The sequence below is a fragment of the Zychaea mexicana genome, assembly GCF_025766255.1.
Source record: "Zychaea mexicana strain RSA 1403 chromosome Unknown BDB00scaffold_13, whole genome shotgun sequence".
Taxonomy (NCBI): domain Eukaryota; kingdom Fungi; phylum Mucoromycota; class Mucoromycetes; order Mucorales; family Lichtheimiaceae; genus Zychaea; species Zychaea mexicana.
Genome location: NW_026516676.1, coordinates 555,080 through 581,484, shown reverse-complemented (window position 1 = coordinate 581,484; position 26,405 = coordinate 555,080). Strand labels below are relative to the sequence as shown.

General features: G+C 43.6%; 9 protein-coding genes across 9 annotated transcripts; 7 read left to right on the top strand and 2 right to left on the bottom strand.

Moving 5' to 3' along the window:
* Positions 1–103: 103 nt before the first annotated feature.
* BDB00DRAFT_808556 (high mobility group box domain-containing protein) lies at positions 104–1,169 on the top strand. Its single transcript, XM_053122417.1, has one exon. It carries the CDS (start codon positions 112–114, stop codon positions 865–867), a length of 756 nt encoding a protein of 251 aa, XP_052983001.1. The 5' UTR covers positions 104–111; the 3' UTR covers positions 868–1,169.
* On the top strand, positions 1,012–2,289 carry BDB00DRAFT_105961 (uncharacterized protein). The gene has a single exon (XM_053116072.1). The coding sequence runs from the start codon at positions 1,437–1,439 to the stop codon at positions 2,115–2,117; it is 681 nt and encodes a 226-aa protein (XP_052983000.1). The 5' UTR covers positions 1,012–1,436; the 3' UTR covers positions 2,118–2,289.
* On the top strand, positions 2,044–2,617 carry BDB00DRAFT_105827 (uncharacterized protein). The gene has a single exon (XM_053116070.1). The coding sequence runs from the start codon at positions 2,237–2,239 to the stop codon at positions 2,531–2,533; it is 297 nt and encodes a 98-aa protein (XP_052982999.1). The 5' UTR covers positions 2,044–2,236; the 3' UTR covers positions 2,534–2,617.
* Positions 2,618–7,058: 4,441 nt separating this feature from the next.
* On the top strand, positions 7,059–7,805 carry BDB00DRAFT_750298 (uncharacterized protein; the record flags this gene model as incomplete). The annotated part of the gene is made up of 2 exons (XM_053118603.1): positions 7,059–7,497; positions 7,564–7,805. Coding segments are annotated over 2 exons (681 nt in total), but the record flags the coding sequence as incomplete, so codon positions are not given.
* A 941-nt stretch (positions 7,806–8,746) lies between these two features.
* Positions 8,747–9,513, bottom strand: BDB00DRAFT_808548 (uncharacterized protein). Its single transcript, XM_053122416.1, has 3 exons — positions 9,112–9,513; positions 8,946–9,015; positions 8,747–8,852 (listed from the first exon to the last, which is right to left on the bottom strand). The coding sequence occupies exons 1-2, from the start codon at positions 9,393–9,395 to the stop codon at positions 8,970–8,972; spliced, it is 330 nt and encodes a 109-aa protein (XP_052982997.1). The 5' UTR covers positions 9,396–9,513; the 3' UTR covers positions 8,747–8,852; positions 8,946–8,969.
* A 3,234-nt stretch (positions 9,514–12,747) lies between these two features.
* BDB00DRAFT_722083 (uncharacterized protein) lies at positions 12,748–13,005 on the top strand (the record flags this gene model as incomplete). Its single annotated transcript, XM_053118196.1, has 1 exon — positions 12,748–13,005. A coding segment is annotated over one exon (258 nt), but the record flags the coding sequence as incomplete, so codon positions are not given.
* An 8,988-nt stretch (positions 13,006–21,993) lies between these two features.
* On the top strand, positions 21,994–23,397 carry BDB00DRAFT_105728 (uncharacterized protein). The gene is made up of 3 exons (XM_053116069.1): positions 21,994–22,273; positions 22,342–22,505; positions 22,595–23,397. The coding sequence occupies exons 1-3, from the start codon at positions 22,188–22,190 to the stop codon at positions 23,128–23,130; spliced, it is 786 nt and encodes a 261-aa protein (XP_052982995.1). The 5' UTR covers positions 21,994–22,187; the 3' UTR covers positions 23,131–23,397.
* Positions 23,239–24,149, top strand: BDB00DRAFT_808536 (uncharacterized protein). The gene has a single exon (XM_053122415.1). It carries the CDS (start codon positions 23,664–23,666, stop codon positions 23,931–23,933), a length of 270 nt encoding a protein of 89 aa, XP_052982994.1. The 5' UTR covers positions 23,239–23,663; the 3' UTR covers positions 23,934–24,149.
* Positions 24,150–24,812: 663 nt separating this feature from the next.
* On the bottom strand, positions 24,813–26,074 carry BDB00DRAFT_105677 (peptidyl-prolyl cis-trans isomerase pin1). Its single transcript, XM_053116068.1, has 6 exons — positions 26,055–26,074; positions 25,847–25,968; positions 25,686–25,754; positions 25,576–25,602; positions 25,306–25,476; positions 24,813–25,182 (listed from the first exon to the last, which is right to left on the bottom strand). Exons 4-6 carry the CDS (start codon positions 25,576–25,578, stop codon positions 24,916–24,918), a joined length of 441 nt encoding a protein of 146 aa, XP_052982993.1. The 5' UTR covers positions 25,579–25,602; positions 25,686–25,754; positions 25,847–25,968; positions 26,055–26,074; the 3' UTR covers positions 24,813–24,915.
* Between the last annotated feature and the right edge of the window lie 331 nt (positions 26,075–26,405).

The following is a 26,405-nucleotide window of genomic DNA, read 5'->3' as shown; positions in this document are numbered from 1 at the left end:
GTTATGTCTTTTCTTTTGACATGTCTTTTTTTATTATTCTGTCCACTGCGCCCCTCTTTCATAAAGAGAAAAAAAAGAAAGTTGAACACGTTTTCGGTTCCAGAAACTTCGATGATGTTCTATCAGCAGGAGCGTCCTGGACATTTGCATCTTAGCAATCAACACCTTGATCACCACAACCTCCAATCTTTACCAAGTCCTGCTACTAATCATCATCATAACCATCATCATCGTCATCATCACCATCAAATCGACCACCCTAATAACAATGCATCCAATAACAACAACAACGTGCCCTCGCCTCCAGTGGAAACCTTGTCAGCCGATTCGACCAGCGGATGCAGTAGCAGTAGCAGCAGCGGCGGCTCAAAGCGCACGACGAACGACATGATCATCCAACAACAGACAAAACGCAAGTACCGACGACGTCCCAAACCAGACAAAAACGCTCCCAACAAGCCGCCCTCTGCCTACGTCATGTTCTCGAACCATATCCGAGCAGAAATGAAAGACCAGAGTATGGGCTTTGCCGAAATCTCAAAGACCATCGGCGAGCAGTGGAAAACGCTGTCTCCAGAAAAGAAGCATTTCTACGAGCTCACCGCCATGCAAGCCAAGGACGCCTACTTGGTCGAGATGCAACAGTACTGCCGCACACCTGAGTACCGGCAATATCAGGAGTATCTCAAGAACTTCAAGGAGAAGCAAGCTGTCGCCAACCGACTGGTTTCACGAGCGAGACGACGCTCCTCGCCTTCGAAAAAGCCTGATTCTCCCAGCAGGTACATAAAAAAAGTTCTGTGTTTTTCATTAATCATGTTGCCACCGTTGCCATCCCCTCCGTTCCATATACCCACTGCCGTCTGAACCATGGATTCTGTTAGGACGTGCAAAATATACCCTGTTTCCTTTAAAGCTACTCGTTACTTTGTTCTATTCTCTAATTAAAAAAAACACGCTGTTTTTCGACCTTGTTCTTTTTTGTCTTTTTGTTTTGGGGACCCGTGTATACAGTGGCGGCAGTATAGCAGATTTTAGTTCCAATTCGACCGAACGTGACAGTGCCATTCAGACTGCCACAGATCAAGGCGAGAGCGGTAGTAACAGCAGCATGAGTACTGGTAGTGGCAGCAGTGGCGGTGGTGGCAGCAGTGGCGGTGGTGGCAGCACTGACCCTCAGCAGCAGATCTTCCTAGTCAAGTTACCAGAGCAGACACCAGCGGTTTGTGCTCCCACTTTGAGGTTCCCATGCTTCGTCCAAACAACGTAGCAATTCAAAAAGTAATATTTGCTAATCTGTACTAAATACAATAACTACGCTCATAGGTCATCACCGAACAGCCAGGATAATCGCTCAAATGGGTCCCTCTCTTCTTCTTCGCCGTCGGATAATGGACCGCCACCCAGGGTAGGAACAACAACAACACCCCTCGACAATGATCAGAATCATTCCTCTACCATCACTACCACCTCTACACCGACCTCTGGTTCTGCTCAGTCATCGCCATCCACACCCACCACTACTACTACTACTACCGGGAAGAATATCAGTAACCCGATCACAATCGGTACCTCTAGTGAGAACGATAGTACTAATGACAGCAACAATAACAACAACAATACCGCTCAATCCAAGGATAAGCTCACCAAGCGGCAAGATGGTCAGCAACAAAGAAGGCCGCGAGCACGTAGTGAGGCTTCCCTTTCCACTGTCGAGCCGCAACAGAACTCGTCGACACCCACAAAAGAGACGACGGCGACCCCAACAAAACGACGGCCGCGTAGACACAGCTTTGGTGAAAACAGCAGTTGTAGCGACAGTTCTTCTGAAAAGAATGAGGGCAGCTAGCAGATCGCCGCTATTGCTAACAGTTACATGTCATTCTCGCTCATGCTCGGCTTCGACGGCTATAACAACATGTATTCCCTTAATCCTATGCCCTTCTGATTCTTTCTACTGCGCTGTGTTTATTAACATCATATTGAACCATTCCCCCCTTGCCCCCACTTTTCTTGTTTGGATACACACACACACACTCTCTCTCTCTCTCTTTCAAAGTCTCCTGATATCCACAAAAACCCTACTCGTACGCATTCCTCTTTCTGGTACACCTTAGTCGTGTTTTTTGTAGATGTTTATTTTCTGTTAGCTAGTCAAGCGATTGTATGCAAAAAGTTGGCAAATTATTATTACTTTTGGCTGTTATTCCGTGTGCAATTACGTCATGGAGTATGCATGCAGTGCTTAGAACTAAGGAAAAAAAAGCTAATCATGTGTGTTTTGCTGCTGCAAATCCTTTTTCTTTTACCACACCCAACATATACATGCACGAATGCATGTGAATTACAGTATCTTTTGCTGTCTTTCATGCACCCAACCCCCCCCCTTGTTCATTCTCTGCAATCGACATCCACAATGATATTGAGCGATATGTATGACACAATTCTCAATTTCCTTTTAGATGAAAGTCTGCATAATTTTCAGAGTATTATACAAACATCCTATTGTATTAGCAGATCGAGTGATTCATAGCGTCGTCTCAACTGTATACGTGTATACTAGGATCAGCTTTTTGCTATGGGGTAGCTACATAGTAAAGCACTCAAAACCCACTCAATGCACATATCATGAATCCATATACTAAAACCACCACCTCCGTGCCACGTTCACCCATTATATTGATTGCATGCATGTACTCATGTGCAGCAGTGTGTATCTGCTTTTCCAATTGTGTGCGCTATTGAGAATGTTTGGTGTACCTTCTTGCGGTCTCGATCTTTTGCTGTTTCGGGTCAATACAGATAATATAGAAACTATGAATGCTCCTGCTTGCGAGGTTCAGCATGACGATGTGGTTAACTCTTTTATTATGTTGTATTATCTGCGAATATGTTGAAAATCCTACAAGTAGTACTACGGACATTGGATCTGGTTTCTTGTAAAACGAACAGCATATTCTTTTTTGAAAGAAAAAGTGCAAAATAAAGATGGAACGTGCGTTCGCTAGAGCAAATTAAGGACAATGCATAGACTCTAGCTCTCTCATGAATGCGTATCAGCGAGAGCTGGGTTGTAAGCTTAGATAACAAGAGTGCTGGTACGTTTATCATATGACCAAAACTTCCGTGGGCACGTTTGCTACTAATTTAGAATGCTGTTTATTTGCATTAAAATAAACGCGTCAATCCAAACCCACTAACGAAAATTTCGTCTTGTTTGACACGATGAGTCCAGATTACCCAAAGCAGCAGTCCTTTCCAATTTTTGTTGTTGCAATATCAGCACATAAGAGAAGAAAGCGTCCCAACGGAATCGCTATCGGTAACGATAAAATATAAGGATTCATATTGAAAAAAGGCATATTGCAATGATTGATGTTAATATACCGTTGCTGGTCTACGTGTATGTATTTCATGTATTCCTTGGAAAAAGAAAGTTCTCACCCGTTATTATTAAACGTTTCACGAGCAGAGCTATATGAAGATCTTATGTATGTATTATGTCTAAAGAAGTACATCATTTGATCGATCTGTTGGTTTATTGACGGCATTATGTACATGCTGCTGCTGCTGCTATCACAGCATATACTCATGCTTTTTGAATTGCTAAACTATATCATATGCATGATCATAACTTTCTCAAACCATGCATACAGCTGCACTTTGTGATTTACATGTATGGAAAAAAAAAGTTGATGTACAGTGGACCCCCGCTTTTTTCAACTCCATTTTAATCATTAGTTTAAAATACATATTATGTTTGATTATAGTGGAAGACTATGTGACATGCGCCATGAAGCCTACAAGTCGCTTCCTTATGGTACGATTCAGTTATGAGAATAAAAGTGATGTTGCGAAAAAAACAGAGAAAAAAACCCAACTTGAGGGAGGAAGAAGTTTTGGAGAGAAGGAATACGAATGTGAACAAGTGTACATATATCTGGTCAAAGATAATCTTCGGTTGGATGGCTCAACCAGTCTAATTCTCGGAAGGTTTTGATCCATTGGCGGCGGGATAGGCTAACGCTTCGATCGAGGGAAAAATGCTTTTAGAACGTAATCAATGGATTTCATCATATTGGAATTGTACCAACAAAGGTATGGATGAGCCCCTGTAGTTGTGTTTTGAGGAGGGAACATTGAGCGTAATGTCCCCGTTTGGCTTCTGTTGCGTCGCAGCAATACTCTCTCAAGTGGGAGCCAGTGCATGCACCATTTGAGCAGTCTATTTAGCGAATATGTTGCTAGATACAAAATGGGAACAACAAGTCGTGTGACTCTGAGGCAACGAATCATTTTTGCGTTTGACTACATTATCGTCGCGCTTTTGTGTGATATAGCGGTGTCGACCAGAGAATTGGGTCGAGTTGTTTTTTACATAAATCAGGAATAAGTGAAAAAAATAAATGCCTATTTCAAGAACTCGTTACTTTCCCCTTTGCAAGGCAAGCCTTCGTATGGCTAATTTTATAAAATGAGTACAGTGATGACCATGTTAAGCCAAGTTGCTGTATATACTGTACTCTTTTTGCATGATCTTAATTCAATGATGTTTGCACCATCAAAATAAAAATTAGGGATATTGAGTTGACTTTGACAGAGATTTTCCTTTAACTAAGCAAAGTCAATCTTTAATAAATGTATTGTTCATGAAACAGACGAGAACAACTGATTTTATTAAAATCCATTGATAGATTGTATAATTACCGTTCCCCACTGAAAGTCAAATTCGATTTTATTTTCAAGATTGCTCAGTAACAACAGTTTTGAAAAAAGCGGGGGGCCTCATCACTACATGTAATGGGAAGAAGAGATAGTGTCGTTCTTTTCTTCAAACCTTGTAACTACTCATGGCATTAAATGGATGTCAAGAAGTTTATGAAGATCGAAAAGTTGATGTTATCAGAAAGGGATCGACGATGATCGACTCGTTGTATAGGATACAGTTAAATTGCACATTGAAGATATCTCGGTGCGCAACGATCCTGCTATTGCAAAGATCATGTGGTTAGCTATCATACGATAGAAATGGATTTTATTTGCTTTATCGTCATGTCAGTTGCTGCAAAAAAACAATGACTCATGTTTTATGCAGCACCTTAAGAGCTAACTTTAGAATCATATCAATCACTTTATTAGCATATTCGTATTGTTTTGTAACAGTAGAACAATAATGAAGGATCCCGTTAGCATCACATTTACTACAATACCAAACAGACGATGCGCTATATCAGATAATGAACAATGGCGACCACCTTGTTCTTGCGGAGAAATATCACCAACAAGACCATCAACGCCATACTTTAGACTATAGTTGACCCTTTTTATGCACTGCATTACTGTACTGGTTATAAAGACTGTAAACAATACGGGCTGACTTGTTGTTCGCATGTCTACAGCCATCCACCTTTTGGCAGTATTTTTTAATCATAGTAGCACTAGTATCTATATACACGTCCTTGTACATCTGGTTAACAGATCCAGGCCTCTCGTCGATATTTTACTTGGTTGTACTTATTCATGATAAAGCCGTCTGTTAGAGTAGGTCACACTATACTTTAAACCAAGCAAGGAGTAACCAAAAAATGAAGAAACAATAAGTGCCGTAAAGATGATACTAACCGATGATAGAAGCTTCGACTTGAGAAAAAGGAGGAGAAGTATTGTGGTTGTCATCGCGCCAACAGCAACAAACAAAGTCGGCTTACGTATTATCAGAGAGAAACAACGTGCCATGGATGTCAGGTTTCGTTTCCTTGAGGGACATACCTCTATTTTAAAAACACACCACTATACTATCCCCAGTGTCTGTTGTAAAAGCACGACAAACAAGAAGTAAAGGTCATGGTCTGTCAAGCACAATTAGCATGCTCTCCGCATGTCGCTTTGCTTACTATTACAACCATGATTTACCTCCTCTTCAATAAAAAGCACACTCCTTCTCATGGTATCACTTTTTTAAAATTGTGCGGTTGTTACTCCTCTTTCCTCGTCCGCAGACGAAATCTCAAGCGTCGTCTCTTTTTGTTTTCTCTCTCTCTCTGAAAAATCCTAAAAACGGGGACTATCCTATGCTGCGGATAATTTGCTGTTACTGTTGTTGTTTTGTTTCGTAGGCGTACATACCCCAAGTATTGATCAATCTGACCTCAATTGAAAAAAAAAACTAAAGTTTCACCTCCTTTATTTTCGTAGGCTAATCCCTCGTCAATTAGTTGTTCTTTTCCAAAACGCTATTTACACTGTCGATCAGAGTATCTAGGTCCGACGACAAAAGAAGGGAAAGGTTTAAAGACGGGCGACAAACGCTACAACACAGGCACAAGGAGCCCCCCCTCCTGCTTCATTCTTTTTTTTTACGTTTATCTTGTGTTTTTTTTAACGTACATATCAGTAGACGCGGAGGAATTAACGACACATTCTTTTTTGTCGGACAGTAGTTGTTGATACAATAGGAGTAAAAAAGTAGTAGCATGGAAAAGAGTTTTGAAATCTAGGATTATTTATCATAAAGTTACGATAATGCGCCTTTCTCTATATCTCGATCTACAAGATATATACTCAAAGTTACAAGCAAAGTCACTCACTCTTTATGCTAGCATAATGTAGTATGTACATATCACAAAAAAAAAGTTAGAGTTTATTGACGGGGGGGTAAGCGAAAAGTTGATTACGGTAGTAGTAGCACACCATGCGTGGTAGGTGTGCACACATGTATAACACGCTGCGCTTGTCTCTGTCTCTGTCTACTCTCCATATATTTCTCCAAAGTAGATACATGCAAAATCTTACCATTGAATCGACTCTACGAGGCATTGCTGCTGTTTTTGTGTACAATGATAGGTAAATGACCAGTCTGTTGGGTGTGCTACTGGCGTTCGATGATTTGATCTGGTTCTTGTTGCTTACACCCTCGCTTACCAGCCGGGGGTTCGGAGTAACAAAATTTGAGAGGCTTTTGAGATAGAGAAAGATGAGAGAGAGAGAGAAGAGGAAAATGGCCCTGAAAAGTTGACTGGCGGTATTAGGAGTGGCACTAAACACCTCAATATAACATAATGGACAAGACGTTCGCGAGCGCACTACGTAATTCACGGTTAGCCAGCTTCGATCGAAAACTTCCACAAGTGTATGCAACCTCACGAAACTGCAAACGAGGGGGCGAATGGGGCCTGAAGCGCAACCTGCCCTCCGTCATTCGTACACCTCACATTACGGTTTCCGATCTCGACACAGCAGAACATCAAACACCCTGGCAATCGGGTAGTTCGCAAGTCCTTTTCGTCCGACGATGGAAAGAGAATTTCCCCGTCAGCAAACGACCCATGCCGCGCAGTGAACAAAAAGAATACAACATTGGTAGCATGACGCCTGCCGAATTTAAACAGTTCATCAAACATGCCAGTAAACGAGCACCCGAATTTCAACAAAAGTTAAAGTCAAAAGAATTGGTACAAGACCAAGTGTACGAATTTTTGGGTGCAACTTTCAGCAACAGTAATAATCATTCCACAGCAGCTACTACTACTACTACTACTACTACTACTACTACCACCACACAAGAGACGATGGTTGGGCCCACATACAGCGATTATCAGCAGGTGGAAATGGGATACCCAGTCCAGGGTCGTATTTTGGGTTCCGTCGAAGGAGGCTATGCGGTCGGCATCGGTGGTGTCGTTGCATTCTTGCCTAAACGCATGGCGTTGAACGTTAGACGGACGGGCGATCGCTCCGTACGTACATTTTATGTGCAGCATGCTAGCTTTGACAAGGATGGCCGGCCTCGTGTCACGCTGCGTCTGCATCAACCTATTTCTGCCACATCCTTACTCAACACCCATTATCACGGACGACAACAACAACAACATCCTTCTTTACCAGACGCATTAGATAGCAATGTGAATGATGCAAAGAGCCGGTTCCAATCGATGCGGGTAGAAGACATGTTTTTGACACAAGATCGTGGTCGTCTCCTGGATGACGACGACGACAACAACAACCGGGAGACAAATCCGAACCATGAAATCTTGATGGAAATGATGGCTCGGCTGGTTGCAAACAAAAGTGACAATGGGAAAGAATAATAGCAAAAAAAAAGAAAAAGTTGTTTTTTAAGATTTGCTGCATGTAATAATTGAAATGTAATAAACGCATGATAGAAGTAATCCATACGCACATGTACTCAATAATCATATTACACCTATACTATCTACTAGCAGTGACACATAGTATAAGCAGCGAGTAACTTTTACCCCTACAGCTTCTAAAAAAAAACATCGTGCAACAATGCCACAATTGAAACTTTTCGGGGGGGGGGTGGGGTCAATGCGTAATTATCATGATTGGATTGTTTTTAGCATAATGGCCCATGGCTCGTGTGTTTCAACAATGTGAGTAATACAGACAGCGACACTCATTGATATCCAGCAAGTATACCTAGTAAAGTTTGCAATTGGTGAACGGATAGCCAAAGTATGGGCAGACGAACCTTCTATAAGGAGACAAGTATCGGAAATCCCAAGAACGAGAGAGAGAGAGGAAAGAGAGAGATCTACCTGTATACGCTACATATGCAAGCACACTTTTGCTTTGGGTCGCTCGCTATCCATCTATCCATCTTTATTATGTGATAGATAGGAGCTCTCTTGTTTTAAACTGTCATTTTTCTTTATATTCATATAACAAAAAAAAAAAAAAAAGATAAACCCTTTTTTTTAACATGACAAAATGAAAAGAAAGCTTTATTTTGTGTCGATCATGCTATTTCAAAAAAGTCAGAGTCAGAATGATTTTCTTTAATAAAGGCAAAGATTTTGTGAGTAGCCGGTGATAGCGTAGACAGAGCGTTTCTATGCAAAAGTCATCATCAACAATAATGAAATGAGTATCCAAGAAGGCAGAGTGGGGGGGGGGAGGAGGAGGAGAAATAGGGGTGTTATTACACTAATAGTTAGGCCTTGATCATGCTATTTAGCAGCTGCTAATAAGCGACACGTTGAGTTGGCAGTGATGCTAATTATGTGTGCAAGTAGATAAATACCCACATCCATGGTAGCAGCTAGTATAAATCACTATGTACAGATCTTGATTATTGCGGTATGTATGTACCCTATATTGATGTTATAAATCAAAAGTGATGTGCAGCAACACACACAGTGTAGCAGCAAACGGACAGGCAAGCATAAGCGGAAAATGGACGCATGTGGGTGACGTGGAGAAAGAAAGAAAAAAAGAAGCCATGCGTACAAGCTTGCAGCATCGGCATCAGCAAAAAGGTGAATGTTTGGTGGGATTGCTGGAATCCGGGAACCTCTACAGAAGAGTCTGTGAGCACGTTCTGAGTTGACATTTACGAGAATGATTAACAGGAGAGCAACATGCTGATTGTGCATCACCCACACCTGCGTACGGTTACCATCTCACTGCTATTATGTAGTATCGTCTCTCTCTCTCTCTCTCTCCCCTGCGTCCGTATATCACTCCGTTTCGCAGAAGCCTTTGCCCCCCCCCTTTTTCGTGGGCATCGCGTCGGGTGAGTCTGTCTGTCTTTCAAATAGACACCCCCCCCCTTAAAGACTATAGCTCGCCTGGAAGCCTCCAACATAGCGAGATGCACCCTTTTATTGTGGCACGATCCTATCAAAGTTGCAGAAAAAGGTGGCGGAAGCGTCATGTGTAAAAATAGCAGAACCGATATTGGGAATGGAAAATGAACTCTACCCGACGACATTGTTACTCTGACGCCTAAGTAGGATTAGGGGCGGGGGAGAAGGGAAAGAAACGATGTGTGTTCGTCGTGCGCGCGACAAGATAGTAATGTGGGTTTGGTGCGAGAGAGAATGAGAGAATGTAAAGAGAGAGAGGTAATCAACAGGCCTTGTTGGCTGAGAAAAAATTGGCCGTCGATCATCGACTTGCAGGGTTTAACGTCGTCAAACCCGAAATTTCTAAGCTAACTACTACTACTACAGCGGCTGGGTTACTAAGTACTTGGCACGTCGTAGTCGATTATTGGGTTGGGAGTGCCCAATTGTCTTTTATTATGTGCTCTGTGCACGGTGCCAACCCAATTAAGAGTGACACGCTGTCTCTCTTCTTTTTACAGACATGGGGATGTACACAACCTGCCCACATTTCATTGCCCGACTTGATGGAAAGAGAGTGTTGCCCTGGAGATGGGCCTGTTATTGTCGTCGTATGCCCTCCTCCACTCCCCCCCCCCAAAACGACTGCATGTGCCCCCCCCCAGCATATGCTCCCCCCAAGAAAGAAACCATCCCCCCCAAACGGCTTCTTTTTTTTCCCTTTTTTCCTTTTCACGACGAACGTCCACGCTGCAGCTGTCATGCTGTCAATCCTGTAGCTGTAACCCGCTGCGTGTGGCAGTGCTGCTGACGATAGTCATCCAGGCCAAACAAGGCAACCGACAACATGCTCCGATACTGTTTGTTTGTATGTTGTTTGCATGAGTGTCAATGCTGATCAGTCGTCATCATCCGCCATACGTATGACTCGCTGGCGAGCGATCAAAGGCGTATCTAAGATTCTTTATTCCCGTCCGTCGCTAAAATAGACAAACATGGCCACAAACACATGGGCCCACGTCATGGAGAGTGCGTTTGCTGAGTTGCATACGGATGTGCGTCGCCCTTGTAGCTTCCTTTGTGCCATGGACTGCTTGCTGCTTGCTGCTGCTGCTGCTTGCTGCTGTAAGTAGAGAAGAAGCAAGTCCATGCAAAAGAACGAGGCCGTGGGTTATCCAATAATAGCGGATCGTGATGAAACCGGTTTGGGAGATGCCTTAAAAGGCAAGTCAGAAAGTATAAACCCCGTGAAGCAGCTTTTTTGGGATTGGGGAATACTTTCCATCCATTACGGTTCTTGAAGATTGCAGGTAGCAAGCAGCAGCAGCAGCAGCAAAGCCTAGTGAGTGATGGGCTGTTACGGATTAGGCAAGAAAGGGTCCCCAAATAGATTAGGCATGTACGTAAGTTGAGAGAGAGAGAGAGAACTCTGTCGGAAACTAGATTCTTCCCCGGGGATAGCCTGCCTGTCTGGTCTGGTCTGCCTGGTGCTGCTTGGTGGTGGTGGTGGTGGTGGTGATGATGATGGACGATATGCAAGGCACCTAAAAATAATCGGGCAATCATACTTTATAAAAGCTGGGGATAATTTGCACCTCTGGGCAGCCCTCTCTCTCTTGCTTCTGTAGTAATTCATCCTTTCTTTTCATTTCGCCGAGAGTTCTCGTTTCGCTCATTCTGTCTCCACACTCATCACACACACTCACACTCTCCTTCTCTTCTTCTTCGTCTTCATCCGAGCACATCGTTCATCCCTTATTCTGATTTACTTTCATTTATTGCTTCCCCTTTCTTTTTGACAAAGATAGGAAATCTCGCTCTCGCACATACAAAAAGCAATCGCTCGTTCGCATTTCCAACCCGTCCTCATCCTCTTCTTCTTCTTCTTCTGTTCATTTCAAAAAAGTAATCTCATCCTCCCCACCTTACTACTAGTACTACTACCCACCCTTCTAGTCCTTGCGTAGAACCTGCTTCTGCACAACCATCAACATCACCACTTGCTCTCTTAGTACTCCCATTGGGTAAGCACATACACACAAACATCACCTTGCTAGCCCGCGCTGCTGGCATTGCACGGGGATCATGGGGACATGAACAAATCAGATAGTTACTGATCTAACTAGCCATCACTCACTCACTCACTCTTTTGCTTACTTGCTACCAAAAACAGATACAGCATCACCTTTCGAAGCATATAAAAACAACAGCTTATTACTACTACTACACCACCACCTACACCTCTTATACACACAAACCGAGAGACATGTATTCACCATCATCCCAGATCCATGTTGCTTCCCAGCAGTTTGACCAGCATACTGCTGCCGCTACTGCTGCTGCTGCTATGGCCGCCAACGCTGGCGATTGCGGCTTACCTACTACTGCCCTCAACCTGGGCGCCCATGGAGCCTGCCTGTACCCCCAACCGCAGGATAGCTACGACAACTACATGCGCCGTTTCAGCTACGCCGAGCTTCTGTCCAACCAAAGCGAGGCCAGTCTGTCAGACACCGAACAGCAGACACCTTCGCCCAGTAACGATTATGAAGAGTACGTCTACCTGCAGCAGCAGCACCAGCCCCACCCATTGGAAGACAAGCAGCAGCACTACCCACCACTGATGGACCCCACTGCTGTGTCCTCGACGTCCTCCATGCCTTACTACGGCACCTCTTCGTCCGCAGCTGCCGCCGCTTCCTGGTTTGCTGCCACTACTTCTTCCTCGATGGACTTGAACGGAGGGGGCATGCTCCCACGGTCGCTCTTGATGACGACGCCGAATCAAGACCATCATCATCACCACCAACAGCAGCAGCAGCAACAACAACAACAACAACTCAACTACTGCATGCCCTCGAACACTACCTTGGCCACTGCTTCAGCCATGTTCGACTACCATCACCCTCTCTCGCCAGGCTACATGGTGGATGCTTCTGCCTTGACGGCAGCGCCCACCGCTGTCATGCCCCTTGATGATGTTTCGTTCCGGGAACGATCCTCTTCTACTTGTTCCGGCAGCAGCGAGTGCAGCAGCCCACTTGAACAACAACAACAACAACAACAACAACCCGAGAAAGCGGCCACAGCAACAACAACGACAACGACAAAACAAAAGTCTGTCACCAGCAGCGGCGGTAAGGCCAAGCAAACCCGATCGCGCGGTCGTCGAGTGTCTAGCAATCCAGGTGCTGCAGGCCAAAAGATGTTCACGTGTCGACACGATGACTGTGGCAAGGTGTTCAAGCGATCTGAGCATTTGAAGCGTCACATCCGCTCGATCCATACGCTCGAGAAGCCATTCGAATGCCCGTATCATTCCTGCTCCAAGCGCTTCTCGCGGTCCGACAATCTGAACCAGCACATCCGCATCCATCGTCACACCAACAAGGACAAGAACAACAGCAGCAGCTCCAGCAGCTCTTCTTCGAGTGGTAATAGCAGCAGCAGCAGCAAGTCCTCGCCTTCTACTACCTCTTCTCCACCCGCACATAACAGCAACTCATTCGGCAACTATATGCAAACCTTTTTGTAATGATCTCACTCTCACTCTCAATCTCTCTCTCTCTCTCTATTCTCTCTTTCCTCTGAACTTTGTGCATTTCAATACTCTTCCTGTCCCCCTTTTTATTTTTTGCTCACAACAAATCGAGAATCACATTTATTTTATTTTTTTCTTTTGACTCACGCAAATACCCCCATCATACCACACGCAAACTCACATCATATCAGCCAAAACTTCTTGTTCCAATTCTTCTTCTTATCCCACCCCTAAGCTTTTTCTTCATCCTCAAACAACACAAACAAACCTCATCAATCATCATTTTTCTTTCTAAGGCTCTCTTTTCTTCTAATATACCTAATATCCCCATCCAAAAGCACTTTTTGTTTTTTTTATTTGATTGCTGTAAACAATTGGCTGCAAGCAGTCGATTCTTTTTCATTTGCATTCATTCTTGTTCTTTTTTTTTATTCTAGTTTTCTTCTTCCTTTTGCATGCGTACTTTTTTTTCTTTCCTATATTCTTTTTGTTCCCCCATCCCCCCCACCCCCTCAAATCATGTTTGCCAGTATTGACACAATGCTGCATAACAATGATCTTTCTTTTTTAAGGACTTGTACATAGTCTTTTTCTTTTTCCCTTCTTCCCCTCTCTTCTCCCCCCCTCATCTTCTTCTTTTTATGTCAACACTGTACGTGCAAAAAAAAAAACCAACAAAAAAAAAAGAAAGGCAACAGCTGCCTTTTTTTTTTTTCCTGCCTTACAAGGGCCCATTTTGTATGAACGGATGCAGAATTTCTTTAATATTACTCAAACATAATAAAACGACCAACAATTTTGGATTGTCATTTATTTAATTACTCTCTTGGGTCATGTGCAGCGAGTGCTGACCTGGGGTTTGTCTAAGAATGCCCGATTACGCTGCATACAAGCCCTGATATGGAAACTGTCTAATATACACACAGAGGCACGCTATTACTACTCACTACCACCACCACCACCAAGTGGCTTTGATCGATCGATCACTTGTAGCTTAATCATATGCTCTCATGTATAGAAACTCAAAGGAGAGCGTCAATCACTGAATGCTGATTTTCCAAAGACGTTCTAGCGTTGTTTATGATAAACAACAACAACAACACAACTGCGCGTCGCCGTAACGAGTGGGTTTATAGTATACTTGTCTCTTTTGGCTTACTCAAAAACGCCAAGTAGGTGGATTCCAATACGCTTTCGTAAAAAGAAAAAAAGGGGTTGGGTAAGGGGCGTTCAACATCGTGGGCATGACATTATCTTCTCTTGAACAATGTAACGCTAAAATACAAGGAGCCCTTCCAAACCAACTATGCAAAGGAGATTACAAGCATGAACTGCAAGAAAATGGGGAGGGATACTTCATCACTACACGTTTTTTCTATCTACTTTAAAAGAATCAGGACTCGTTCTCTTATTCTGGACCCTCCAGAACCCAATCAAGACAACTGTCCAAACTTCTTTGCGCCGGCGACATTGAAGAAGCCAACTTTTTCATGATCATCGGCCCTGAAGCCCTCTTCTAGAGAGCACAGTTCGATGGTGCACAGCAAGCATCAATAAAAAAAATGTGGACCTCTCACCAAACAAAAAAAAAAAAACAAGGAGCAAACCAAAGGGACAACCCCTCCTCCAAGTAGTCCGTTAATACGTCGCACGCATGTACTCCAGAGCATGGTAGTACCTACTACAGCGCGTAACGATCGTTATGCTGTAGTATGGTAATAAGAAGAGTAGAACGGGTCTGAAGACCTCATTCACAACAAGTAGGATCTCAAAGACAAGTAGCAGCATCATAGTAGGAGATTGTACTTGCAGTACAACGACGCGATACAACAATGATCAGCAAAGCAGAGCAGCAGCCATATTGAAAGATGTGAAAACTTTTTTCCTTACTTCAAACACATCCTTAGGAGAGAGTTTGTGGGGCAATATGTACAGATATTATACATAATGGTATGAACGGTATAGCTAAATGTATGTTGTTGTACAGAATAATAATGACAAGTATGAGAGCAGGTGAATTGTTGTGTTAGCTAAACAACACGTCATGTCGTGTCACTTTTAGGCAACATACGTATCACTTAAGGTCTTCAAATGATTACTCCAGATGTTATTGCCAAGTAGATCATTACTGATTTAATGAGCCATTCGCAGTTTCACAGTATTAATGCTAGTACTTGGACATGCATGGCTTAATCTTTGAGACAAGCATATGACTACTGGCAGGATCAACCAGGTAACTAATTTCATAAGGCTTTCCCCAAGGTCCACTACAGACCCCAGGTAAACCAAGGTACCAATCTCTCGATTCCCCAGGCTCCTTACATACAAGTATGTTTGGCATACCAAACTACAACAGCATAGCCCCGAGCTAAAAGTGCAATCTTGACACCTTTTTTTTTTCTGTGTGCGCGTTAGTGACGCGTCAATTATAATAGCTACAAACATTTTGTGATCAGATCATCAGCATTTCGCAACTTGGACACACTAAGAGAGAGTGAGAGAGACCCTGCACACATCAGTTAAAAGGGGAATTACCCAAAAATGCGCTGCAGCTACTTGTTTGAATCAAAAGTGCTCGACAGAATCCGTCCAAAAGATGATTGGTTATGCCACCCTTCGGATTCATTGATATATATACATACTGGGTTATTAGAGTGAGCTGTAGTAGTAGTGGGAATGTATAACTGCACTGTTGTCCTATTGATTGTAGAAACACAGAGTCCTTCCCGCGGGTGGATCGAGGTTTGACAGATTTTCCAAACAAACTAATTACCGCAGCTGTGTACACCGTTTTAGCAATCTAAAGTATTAAGTACGCCACTATGTAAAACGCGAATATAGTCAAAAGTATTTTTTTAAACGACACGTTTGGGCCCCAGAATAACTACTACTCCATGGAGCGGATAAATTAGGCATGTAATGTGCATCTATAAGCTGCTGTAATAATACTGTAAAAATCAATGAACATCATGTGACATGCATATCTTTCATTAGCGTTGTTGGATTTGCCAGTCGCGCTACTCGTTTTTCCTGCTGATCTTTTAAGGTCAGGGCGATCAAGTATATATTAATTAAGATACTGCTGTGTTGCATAAGCATGCTAAAATATCAGATATATTATATATTCAGCTTCTAACTGGTTCGCGCACCGACATGTGAAGACGGCTTGTTTACAATAAACTATTCATTGCTACAGGGGAGATTAAAATGCATCAAAAGAGGATCAAGAAGGAGATAGGGAGTATAGCTACTATATATAAACAAGAGCCAATTTAGTGAATGACTTTTGCCACCGTCAATTAAGCCTAGTCTCTTTCCAATAGGATAAGGAGTTTGACTGAAGAGATACGGGAAGATTCCTGGTAGTACACGCGTATATATATATATATATATGTATGACTATTCAGCTTTTCAATAGGTTTATCTTCTTTTTTATACTGCCAATACCCGAAAAAGAAAAGGTGTTGCTTCCGGTTGGTGTCAATCAGATAAGATTACGCTGTAAGAGACATAACTTCGGAGCGCCAAAAAAAAGAAAAGCTCCTTTGCTCCCCTTGAGTTTTTTGCTGTCCGATGTATTTGTTTTTTGTACACTAGATTCTATAATTTGAATACTCGGCCGAATAAAGTTTTGTTGAAGGATGGACCATGTGATCGAGCAAGGTAAGAATCATTTATGGATTCTTGACCGAGCCTGTCCCTGAAACCGTGCATCTCCGACGTCTGCATGGATGGAAAATGGGCTCATCAAGCGCCCCCATTACAAAACCGCGACAGGATGCGTTTTTAAAAAAGATGAACCACAGACAATGTGGAGAGAGATATGAGATGACCCTTCCTCTCTACGTAAAAGAAGTCAAGGCTGTCTTTTTTTTTTGTTCTGCTGCCATAATTAGCTTGAAACATTCAAGGATTTCATATGCATGTCCTAGCTCTGTAGAACTTTTCAACTGACCATGAATCACAGAAATGTACTACAAACAAACTGGACATGCAGTGTGATAAGAACAACGTTTTCATCTTTGCAGTATATAAAAAGTGACCGAAAAGAATTAAAAGGTCGGCTAAAAGACGCAGTTTGTCATAATGTCCGTTATAGAAGGACAATGGGTGTTGCGATTGGTTGTCGTCCTTACTCGTACATGGAGTTTGCATTACAAAAGTTAACTCAAAATAGTAAGCAGTGGTCACTACAGGAGGTGGGCGGGGGGGAGAAGAACAAGTAGAGTGGTGGTAGAAATGACACTGCTGAAGCTAACGTTTTTATTATTGTTTTGCTCTCTCTAGAAAGGATTAGCACATAATAAGATGGGTGACAAAGCAATGTCTTTGGTCAATACTATTTGTGACCATCCCTTCGGCCCACATTTGTATGCTAACATGATCATCACACCCTCCCATTGCAAGCAACAGTGTACTATTAGTACATCCTATCAAAAGGTCTATCTTATTCTGCAAAGAAGGGAAAAGTGACCAAACTGTATGATATGCTAAAACTTCCAAAAGGATTGCGCCATCCCTTAAAAGGGGGGGGGGGGTTCATGCATATATGATTTCAAGAATCATCAGATGTCATCATGCTTACCTATGCCAAAAGTGCCGGTTGTTGTTGTTGTTGTTGTTGTTGCTGTTACTACCACGGGGGCGCCGAACAGTAAGTAGTAGCAGTAATGGAAAGAATCCCACGGATTTACCAATGTGCTTGTTACACCAGGTCATTCTCGGGGACGATTATACATGTAACTGGGGTCACGGGTACATACAAAAACCTTTTTCCCTTTTGCCCATTTTTGCGGGTCACCCATTCAAATGATCCCCAAGAAGAAGAAAGGGATGCAGGACAATCGGAGTACCCACCGAAAAGGAAATCGGGGGTACAAGCACAGACCTACTACTACTTTCCAATGGTGTGGCGACCCGCTCTCTCATTTTGCGATCAATATTTTTTTAGGTGTTACTTGTTACCTTTTGTCTTTCGGCAAAGCCAGAAGATTCACATGGCAGCAGGGAAAGATCTGGACAGTGTAGTAGTAGTAGTAGTAGTAGTGCATCGTTACATCAAAAAGGCCACGGGGCCCCAGCATTTCTACTCGATCCATGTTCCTGTGCTCCTTTTCTACCTGTTTGACTACATGTCCAATCCAGCAGAGACATACATACATGCTCGGAATAACTGGATGAAGAAGTGTAGAGTACGCACCATGTAGAGATTGTTCTCTCTCTCTCTCTCTCTCTGTGTGTAAATGCATGCATTCTTTGGTTTACAATGTCCGTCGGCGTAATGGTGGGCGAGTTGAAAAGAGATCGCCACGGACAAACAGTGCTGGGCTAAACATGGGTGTCATTGACAGAGAAGGGAAGGTGCACGGTTTATTGCCACAGCTTGCTGCTGCTGCTGCTGCTACTATCAGTAGGTAAAAAAAGTACTATGAGCTGATGAGTGGCACATTTCCCAATCAATATGCATCTAATAATAATCGTAAACAGAAGGTTTGTTGGGAGCGCTGGATCACTATCGCACACATAGTATGTAGGCACACGTTATGGAAAAAAGCAAGATGGTCTTGGCTGAATTTCTATCTGTGCATATATCACAGACACACACACACGTTCCCTCTCTCCTAATAATCGAAGCATATCGTAGTGTTGCCTTCATCGCTCCCGACCGTTCCGAAAGGTAGAGCTCCTTAAATGTTCGATTTTACGCCAACAAACGCTCAGATACTAAAGTTCGAAGCTTAGGATCGCAAATTGATATGACAACGACCGGACGATGAACGAGAATAAGCCATGATTATTGGTCGACTTACTTCTTCTCAAGCTGCCCGAAAATATAATATGAGTCAGTGCAGTCTGTATAAGCCTTCAAGTAGCATGCAGAAGATGAACCAAAAAATACTTTGTCACTCTATAGAGTACCTTGAAGACAGCCCTCATCGTAGCGTTATATCTATACGAGAGCAAAGTAGGTGGCGCGAATTGTTGCCACCCATGCTGCGCCTTTTAGGACTCATCAAAGTTAGAGTGGGGGTTACCCTAATAGGTATGACTCTGATTCTATCATGTCACCACTAAAACCCCCTTCATTGGCTAATTCATTGTATGGCTACTTGTTTCTACTTTTTAAAAAAGGATGTATGCTGCCTTTAGACAGTCTACCTACTGCAGGAGGATATAGCAGCATTTTCCACAAGAAATGACCAAGACGGATATAGTAGTCGTAGAATTGATTGCATAAGAGCAGCAGTTCCTACCTGACCGGTGTTCGAGTTGGGAAGGGCGGGGGGGTGGGGGTGATGGATTGTCATGAACACAACAGCCAAATCAAGTAGTATACCGAAAGGTTCCAATGCCGCGGTAAGATGGTGTGCAACAGCAAACAGTTTTGTGTTATATATACACAGTTAGACATCAAGTCACGACCTGCTTCCTAGAGAACCATGTGGGCTTCCCCCCCCCCTTGGGGTCAATCATCATGATAAGAAATGATTGTACGCATCATGGTATAACCAGCATGGAAGCACACATCTTTTGTGAATTGACAGTGTAACTGGCTACCAGCGCTGGTACGTACAACAAATAATGCAGTGCTTTTTTTGGAAGCCAAAGTAGTATTACTACGCATTCGCAAAGAGCCCTTGAATTTTGTATTCTATCTTGGGGCACCGGCTGTTTATCGTTCATAAGTTAGCTATGTAAAAAGGGGCGGTTGAAAAATAAATAAACAAAAAAAAAGTTGCTGAGTAGCCATATCTTTAAGCAGCAGCACTCTTGTGGCCTTGTGGCGGTAGTAAGTAAGCAGTAGTAGTAGTAGTAATAGTGTATGCACTCCTAATGTAGAATCCACTGTTGTTTCCCTGTGTATGAATTGTTGACTCTCTGAGAGAGAGAGAGAGATCCAGCGTAGCCAACCTGAGCATGGTCTAACCGTATCTTTTTCATTGTTGGCTAATAAATAGCTGGGCTACCTGTTGTCTCTTGCTCCGGGATCCAGCACCTTTTTTGTTCACACACGTTCCGACACACACACATGTAGGTCTATAGATATAGCTATAGGGAGAGGATCGCCTCTTTTTGCTTGCGTGCTCTATCCATGTAGCACCAAGAGTCCTGGGGTCCTCTTTGGAATGAATCGGACACACAGATGTCGTAAAGGGCAGGAAACGCGTTACACAGGTCATCGGATGGTCGGATTCTCGACCTGTTGCTCAACCCTAATAGACAGCTCGGCTTGGTCATGGGTATGCCCGTAAACGTTTTTCCATCTTGCCAGATCGGCCAACTCGTGATTTTTACGCTCGGGGGAGGAGGAGGAGGGGGGGTGTGAAAGAAAGAAAGAAAGAAAGAAACAAGGTGAACACTTTCCAGGTAGACGCTGAGGTCAACATTGTTTTGTAAGGTATCCTTTCTCTCTGCCCTGGCAATCATCCCCCCGGAGCCGGCAAAAGATACACCGTACGCTTCAAAAACAACAACAAATCCTCTGGTCTGCTCTCCGATATCAGAGAGGGCAGATCGTTTTTCTTTGTGTGCCGCAATAAACAAGGTCCTCTCGTCTTGGGGTGGCACACACACACACAGTCTTCCCAGCGTGTTTTGGGAACAAAAGCTATGCCGTCAGATGATGAGGAGGATGATGACATGGCCTTATGCAAGCTTGCATGGAGAGAGAGAGATTATCTTTGCTCTCCACACGCATACATGCACACCGTATCATTCAATAAACGGCTGTACAGTTTGTGGGAAACCTTTCTGAGCTCTTTTTTACTTTTTTGGGAGTGGGGGGGGGGAAGGAAAGATGCAACAGTCATCAAATAGCATCAGCAGAAAAAAACAGAGTTGTTACGTTAAGAAAGACAGAGTCTGTTCGTCCGTCAGTCCGATCGTGACACAGAACCGGATCGCCCGATTTGGACATGCCGTCTTCGGGGTCGGTCGATATCATTCGGCGTCATACGCGATTGTGGCTTCCGTTTGCACCAATCGCTCCCGTTTCATCGGAATGCGGCCCCAAACGAAAAAGCATGTCCTCTGTTGTCCTCTTTGAACTTTAATATAAAGACCCGCCGGGGGAAGAGGGGGTGTTTTTTTCCCATTCAACGGGCGGCCAAGAGGGGAGAAGGAAAGAGATTAAAAAAGGCAAGCGATTCTGGAAAAACATCAAGTTCCAGACTCTCTTTCTCTCTCTCTCTCTGTGTGTGTGTGTGAGCGGCAATGCTGCTGCGCCTTTCATTGAAAGAGGCAGAATCGTCATCAGCAGCAGCAACGACCGTCATTCAGCTATGAAAAAAAAAAAAAAGAGAAAGAGGGGTGGTACTGTTAGGAATAACCACACAAGGCAAAAAAGAGAGATCGGTGCCCCCGACACGAACAACACGGGCAACTGCTTTTTTTGAAAGGGCTCAAAATTAGAAGCAACATAGTAAAATAGAAAAAAGGGCTCGACGGGAACACAGAGCAATGACCCCATGACTGACTACACTGGACTTTATGTGTGTCCTGTGCTTTCTTTTTTCACTCGTTGCTCGTTTTTTTGCTATTTAAGCCTCCCTCCGTGGATCTGTCTGAACGATTTTCCTTTCTCCACTTCTTTTCACACTCTCGCACTCACCTCGCACACAACAGAAACATAAAACACACTTGTTCTCCTTTGCATGGATCCTTCTACTAGTAGTCGTCACAGCCAACAATTGGTCTCGCAAACGTACGCTGCAGCCATTGCCGCAGGATTCGATCCTAGCGTGTTCCAGAACTCTGGGTTTGCCTCCCCTCAAAACCAACAGCAACAGCCACAACACCAACAACGTCCTCCACCTCCTCCACCTGCACACCAGCAGTTTGCTTATCCAACGGCTCCTGCTCCTGCTCCTGCTCCTGCCTTTCCCCAGTTCTCCTCCGACGTCCCCACTTCTCACCCACAGCAGCAACATCTTCATCAGCTGAACATGCAGCACGCTGCCGTCTTTCAGTCAGGTAGTTTTCTCTCTATAAAACATTCCATAGCAACAAATGGACACGACTTGGAAGCAGCGTACTGATATCTTGTCGTTTCTATAGTAATGGCTCAGCAACAACAACAGCAGCAGCAACAACAACAGCAACAGCAGCAGCAGCAGCAGCAAGAAGCATCGTCTTTTGGTAAAAAGTAAGTACCTTACATTCCTTCAAAATATTGCACCGTATCGTTGCATTGGTTCTGACTTTTTCCTTAAGAACTCAATCCAAAGCAGAAAGACGTGCAGAACACAACGCGATCGAACGTGCAAGACGTGAGAGTTTGAATTCAAAGTTCCAACAGCTGGCCCATGCCCTGCCTAACCTACAGAATGACCGCCGGCCTTCCAAGGGCACGATCATTGAGCGCACTTTAGAATATGGTAAGTCCTTTTCTCAGAGTGTACCGTGTCACACACACACACACACACACCCTTACTCATTCCGTCTCTCTCTCTCTCTCTCTCTCTAGTGAAAAGCACAGTAACCAAAGAAGAACGCTACAAGCATCAAATCCGCCATCTTTTACGCGAAAACCGCCGCATGCACCGTGACCTTCAGCGCCGCAAACGCGATCCAGAAAGCCAAAGCATCGCCTCGTCTGTCTCCTCTGAAGAGGATGTCAACCATCACTACAACAGCTACCCTGCTTCGCTTGTCTCCTCATCGACCCCGACGCCCACCATGTCCTCCAGAAACCTTACCGACTTTGATAGGGTGATGGGTGGCCCTGGCGCTCAGCAGCAGCAACAGCAACAGCAAGCTATGATGCCGTGGGAGATTTACTCCACCGAGGCCTGCTCACCCATGGGCTCCTCTTCACAACAATCTTTGTACGAGGACAAAAGTGATGACGATAGCGACGACTTTGACCCAACGGGTGGCTACTGGAGCAACCCCACACCCGAGCCACAACATCAACACTATCCTCCACCTGCACCCACTATGCCAATGATGATGAGCTCTGCTGACTATGTCGTCATGGCAAAAGGTAATTGTCAACAATAGATTGATTGTACTAGCCCTATTTCCCAACCCACTTTTTAAATGACTTACACATGGGAAACTGTTGTTATCCACTAGCTGCTCAGCAACAGCAACAGCATCATCATCATCAACAACAACAATTACAACAACACCATCATCAACAACTTCAACATCCCCAATGCATGCAACAACAGCAGCAGCAGCAACAGCAGATGATGATGTCTGAATATCACGTCAAGATGGACAGCATGCCACGGCCGCGTCAGTAGAGCTGTATCTCGCTCACACTCTCATTCAAACACACACCTACCCCATGGACCTACATCAAGATCCATCATCTACTTACTACATCATCCATCCATCCATCCCCTCCACACACAGTAAAAAGCCTTCGTTTCCCTCTCCTCCTCTATTGAGCCATAACCATACCATTGCTTACTATCATTACCGAATATAGTACCTATGCCATCCTGTATACACTTCATTATGTAAATATTTCTCCCCTTTTCTCCTTATACCCCAAGTCTGCTTTTCCACACCTTCTATACTAATCTATGTTCATATGTTGGGAATACCACATCACACAAGTTTGGCCTTATCAGCTTGTAAACTGTCCTCTATTCCCTATTCACTCTCTATCTCTCTATTTCACTGCACATAACTTGTTACTACTACCCCATCTCTTTCGTTCTATTACTCTATCGGACCATCATCATCATCATCATCTTTCTCATCATCATTCAACCATACATTTAACAACACTTATTGTACAAAGTTTCAATGTACATTTTTTTTTCTTACAAAACCTGTTAATATGGTATTAATCTTATTGTTCTGTTTTCTTGCATTTCACACCATTTCTCTCTTTTTGTCTTTCATTTTGTTTTACATAGCAGCTTTTCACTATTTCTTTGGGAATAAAAAAATTATACATAGTACGGTCTCAGAATTTTTTATTTTTTTGTGGTGCACAACAACGGCACATCATCAATCATCATCATCGTCACATGATGACATATTTCTCACGATTCCCCCAAAACAGGTCTTGCGCGGATCGCTTGTCAAGGCTTAGCCCAACAACTCCTAGAAAAAAGAATAACAAATAATGTAAACAACACTCCTCCGGACCCCCATCCAATGAGGCCTAGAGAGAGAGAGAGAGAGCAGTTGCGGAAAGCTCGGCCCGCTATCAAAACTATGGCGATGCCAAGGTGGCACCAACCCAACTTTTTTTATATAGCAACGACGGCCACGACGGCCACGACAACACACACACACACAAAAGCTACAATGTAAAATGTGGTACTGTAACACATGCTTACACACACACCGCTGAGACGGAGCGTCTTTCGTTCTTTGTGTTGTTGTTGTTGTGCGATGTCGTGTTTCTGTTTGATCTCCTTACTATTCAACCTGACGACGAATCGGCACCGATTCCGCAAATACCTTGGCCTTTTTTTTTTTTGACAGGCCTAAACATGTAATACGGCTTTGTGCGCCACACACACACACACACATACACATACACATACACACTACAAGAGCCATCATACACTTCTATAGCCTTCGACTTTGTGCTGTTTGATAAAAACAAAAAGTAGCCTTGATCAGAATGGTGTGTTCTTTTATGATGTGGGAAAGGGGGGGGGAAACCAGAGCCACTTTTGCAGAGTGGCTATACCATTGAAGTGTGAAACATGCCATTTGAGAGGGGGGCCATATAGACTTTACGTTAGCTGGTATGAAAACGGCAAAAAAAAAAGGGGGGGGGCAATGTTGTTTATTATAACTAATAATTGGGTGCCTTTAGGCAGTTCTAAGGATCAAGTGCACACCACTGTCGGTCCATACTGGCTGGCTCAATTCACCCACTTGAAGCGCAAAAGCCGCATCCTCAAAGGGTTTCTGCATCTGTCCACGTACAAAGTGTCCCAAGTCGCCACCTCTCTTTGCACTCGAACAATCCGAGTAATTGGTTGCCAGTGCTGACAGCGTTTCCTCGCCACCTTCAATTTTGCGCTGGTATTCTTTTAGGATCTCAAATGCTTCGTCTTTTGACCGCGTTATATTTTCCTATGGGGGAATGATCGATTGGGGAGGGGGGGGGGAAGCAAAAGAAAGACGCTGTATCAATAAGAGCATCATGTATACAATGTATCATCGTTATAAGCCGGTCGGTTTTCTTTGGGGGTTTACCTCTCGCCATGACGATGGTCGTCTGGAATCACGATGCTTTACAAGCAAGTGACTGACACGCACTTGTTCAGTGTCGCCGACATCGGGCTTGTCCCATCGGCTTTCCTTTGTTACTGTGTTGAAATAGTAATCCTTGTTGTACGTCTTTGAATGGCGAATAACCCAGTTGTCCTAAGTAGTTTATTCTTGTAGTCAGCGATCACTCCCACTTTAATGTGATCACTCTTTTTTTTTTAAAAATTAAAAAAGAGAGAGAGAGCCAATGGTTACCATGATAAATAAGTTTGGTCTATAAATCTTTTTTTAGAATTACACTTGTTAATAATCTGTGCCACTTTTGTCCCCTTCCTTTGTTCCAATCTGTACAGATTTTAACTTACTGATGCACGGTGCGTGTGTTATATGTAGTGAGTGGGGTATGTCCTTGGAGGGCCAAATGCTGTGTGTGCCTACCAAAAAAGAAAAAGTCAGCAACGAACGGAGTTGCATGTCATATGCACTAACTCCACGCGTTTTGTTTGTTTGCTGCGGTGTGTCTCACTTATATTGGGGGGTGGCCTATAGGGCGTTGTCTAATACTCTGCTACCAACCATGACACACACAAGTGTCGGACCCTATCATTCTCCATGACTATGTGGTAGTGCATCATTTATATCAAAGAGCTATTTTGTGCAAGTAAACATTAAACTGTCGGCACTAAGTTGGTGGAACATTCCTCCCTCCCATTATTGACATAATATGTACCTGCCTCCTATCGAAAGTAGGCTATAATCCTTTTTGCTGTTGTTGTAGCCACTTAAAGATCGTCAAATGAGACCAAGAGCCCGAATCAACACCATCTTGCGCAATGCACAGTATAGAGTTTACCCACCATTGCGGATACAACGACAACACGTATAAAATACGCGGATCTGGTTCCGAAAATGGAATTTGTATCTCTCTATGAGTGCCATGAGGATAAGCTGTGCGCCGGTTTCAAAATATCCTTCACCTATAGTACGCGCTAAATGCACCAAAAGGGAGGCAATATTTCTTTATGGATAGTTATCAATGCGGCCTGGCCGACGAATCGGGTATGTGAATATCTTTGTTTCTCAAC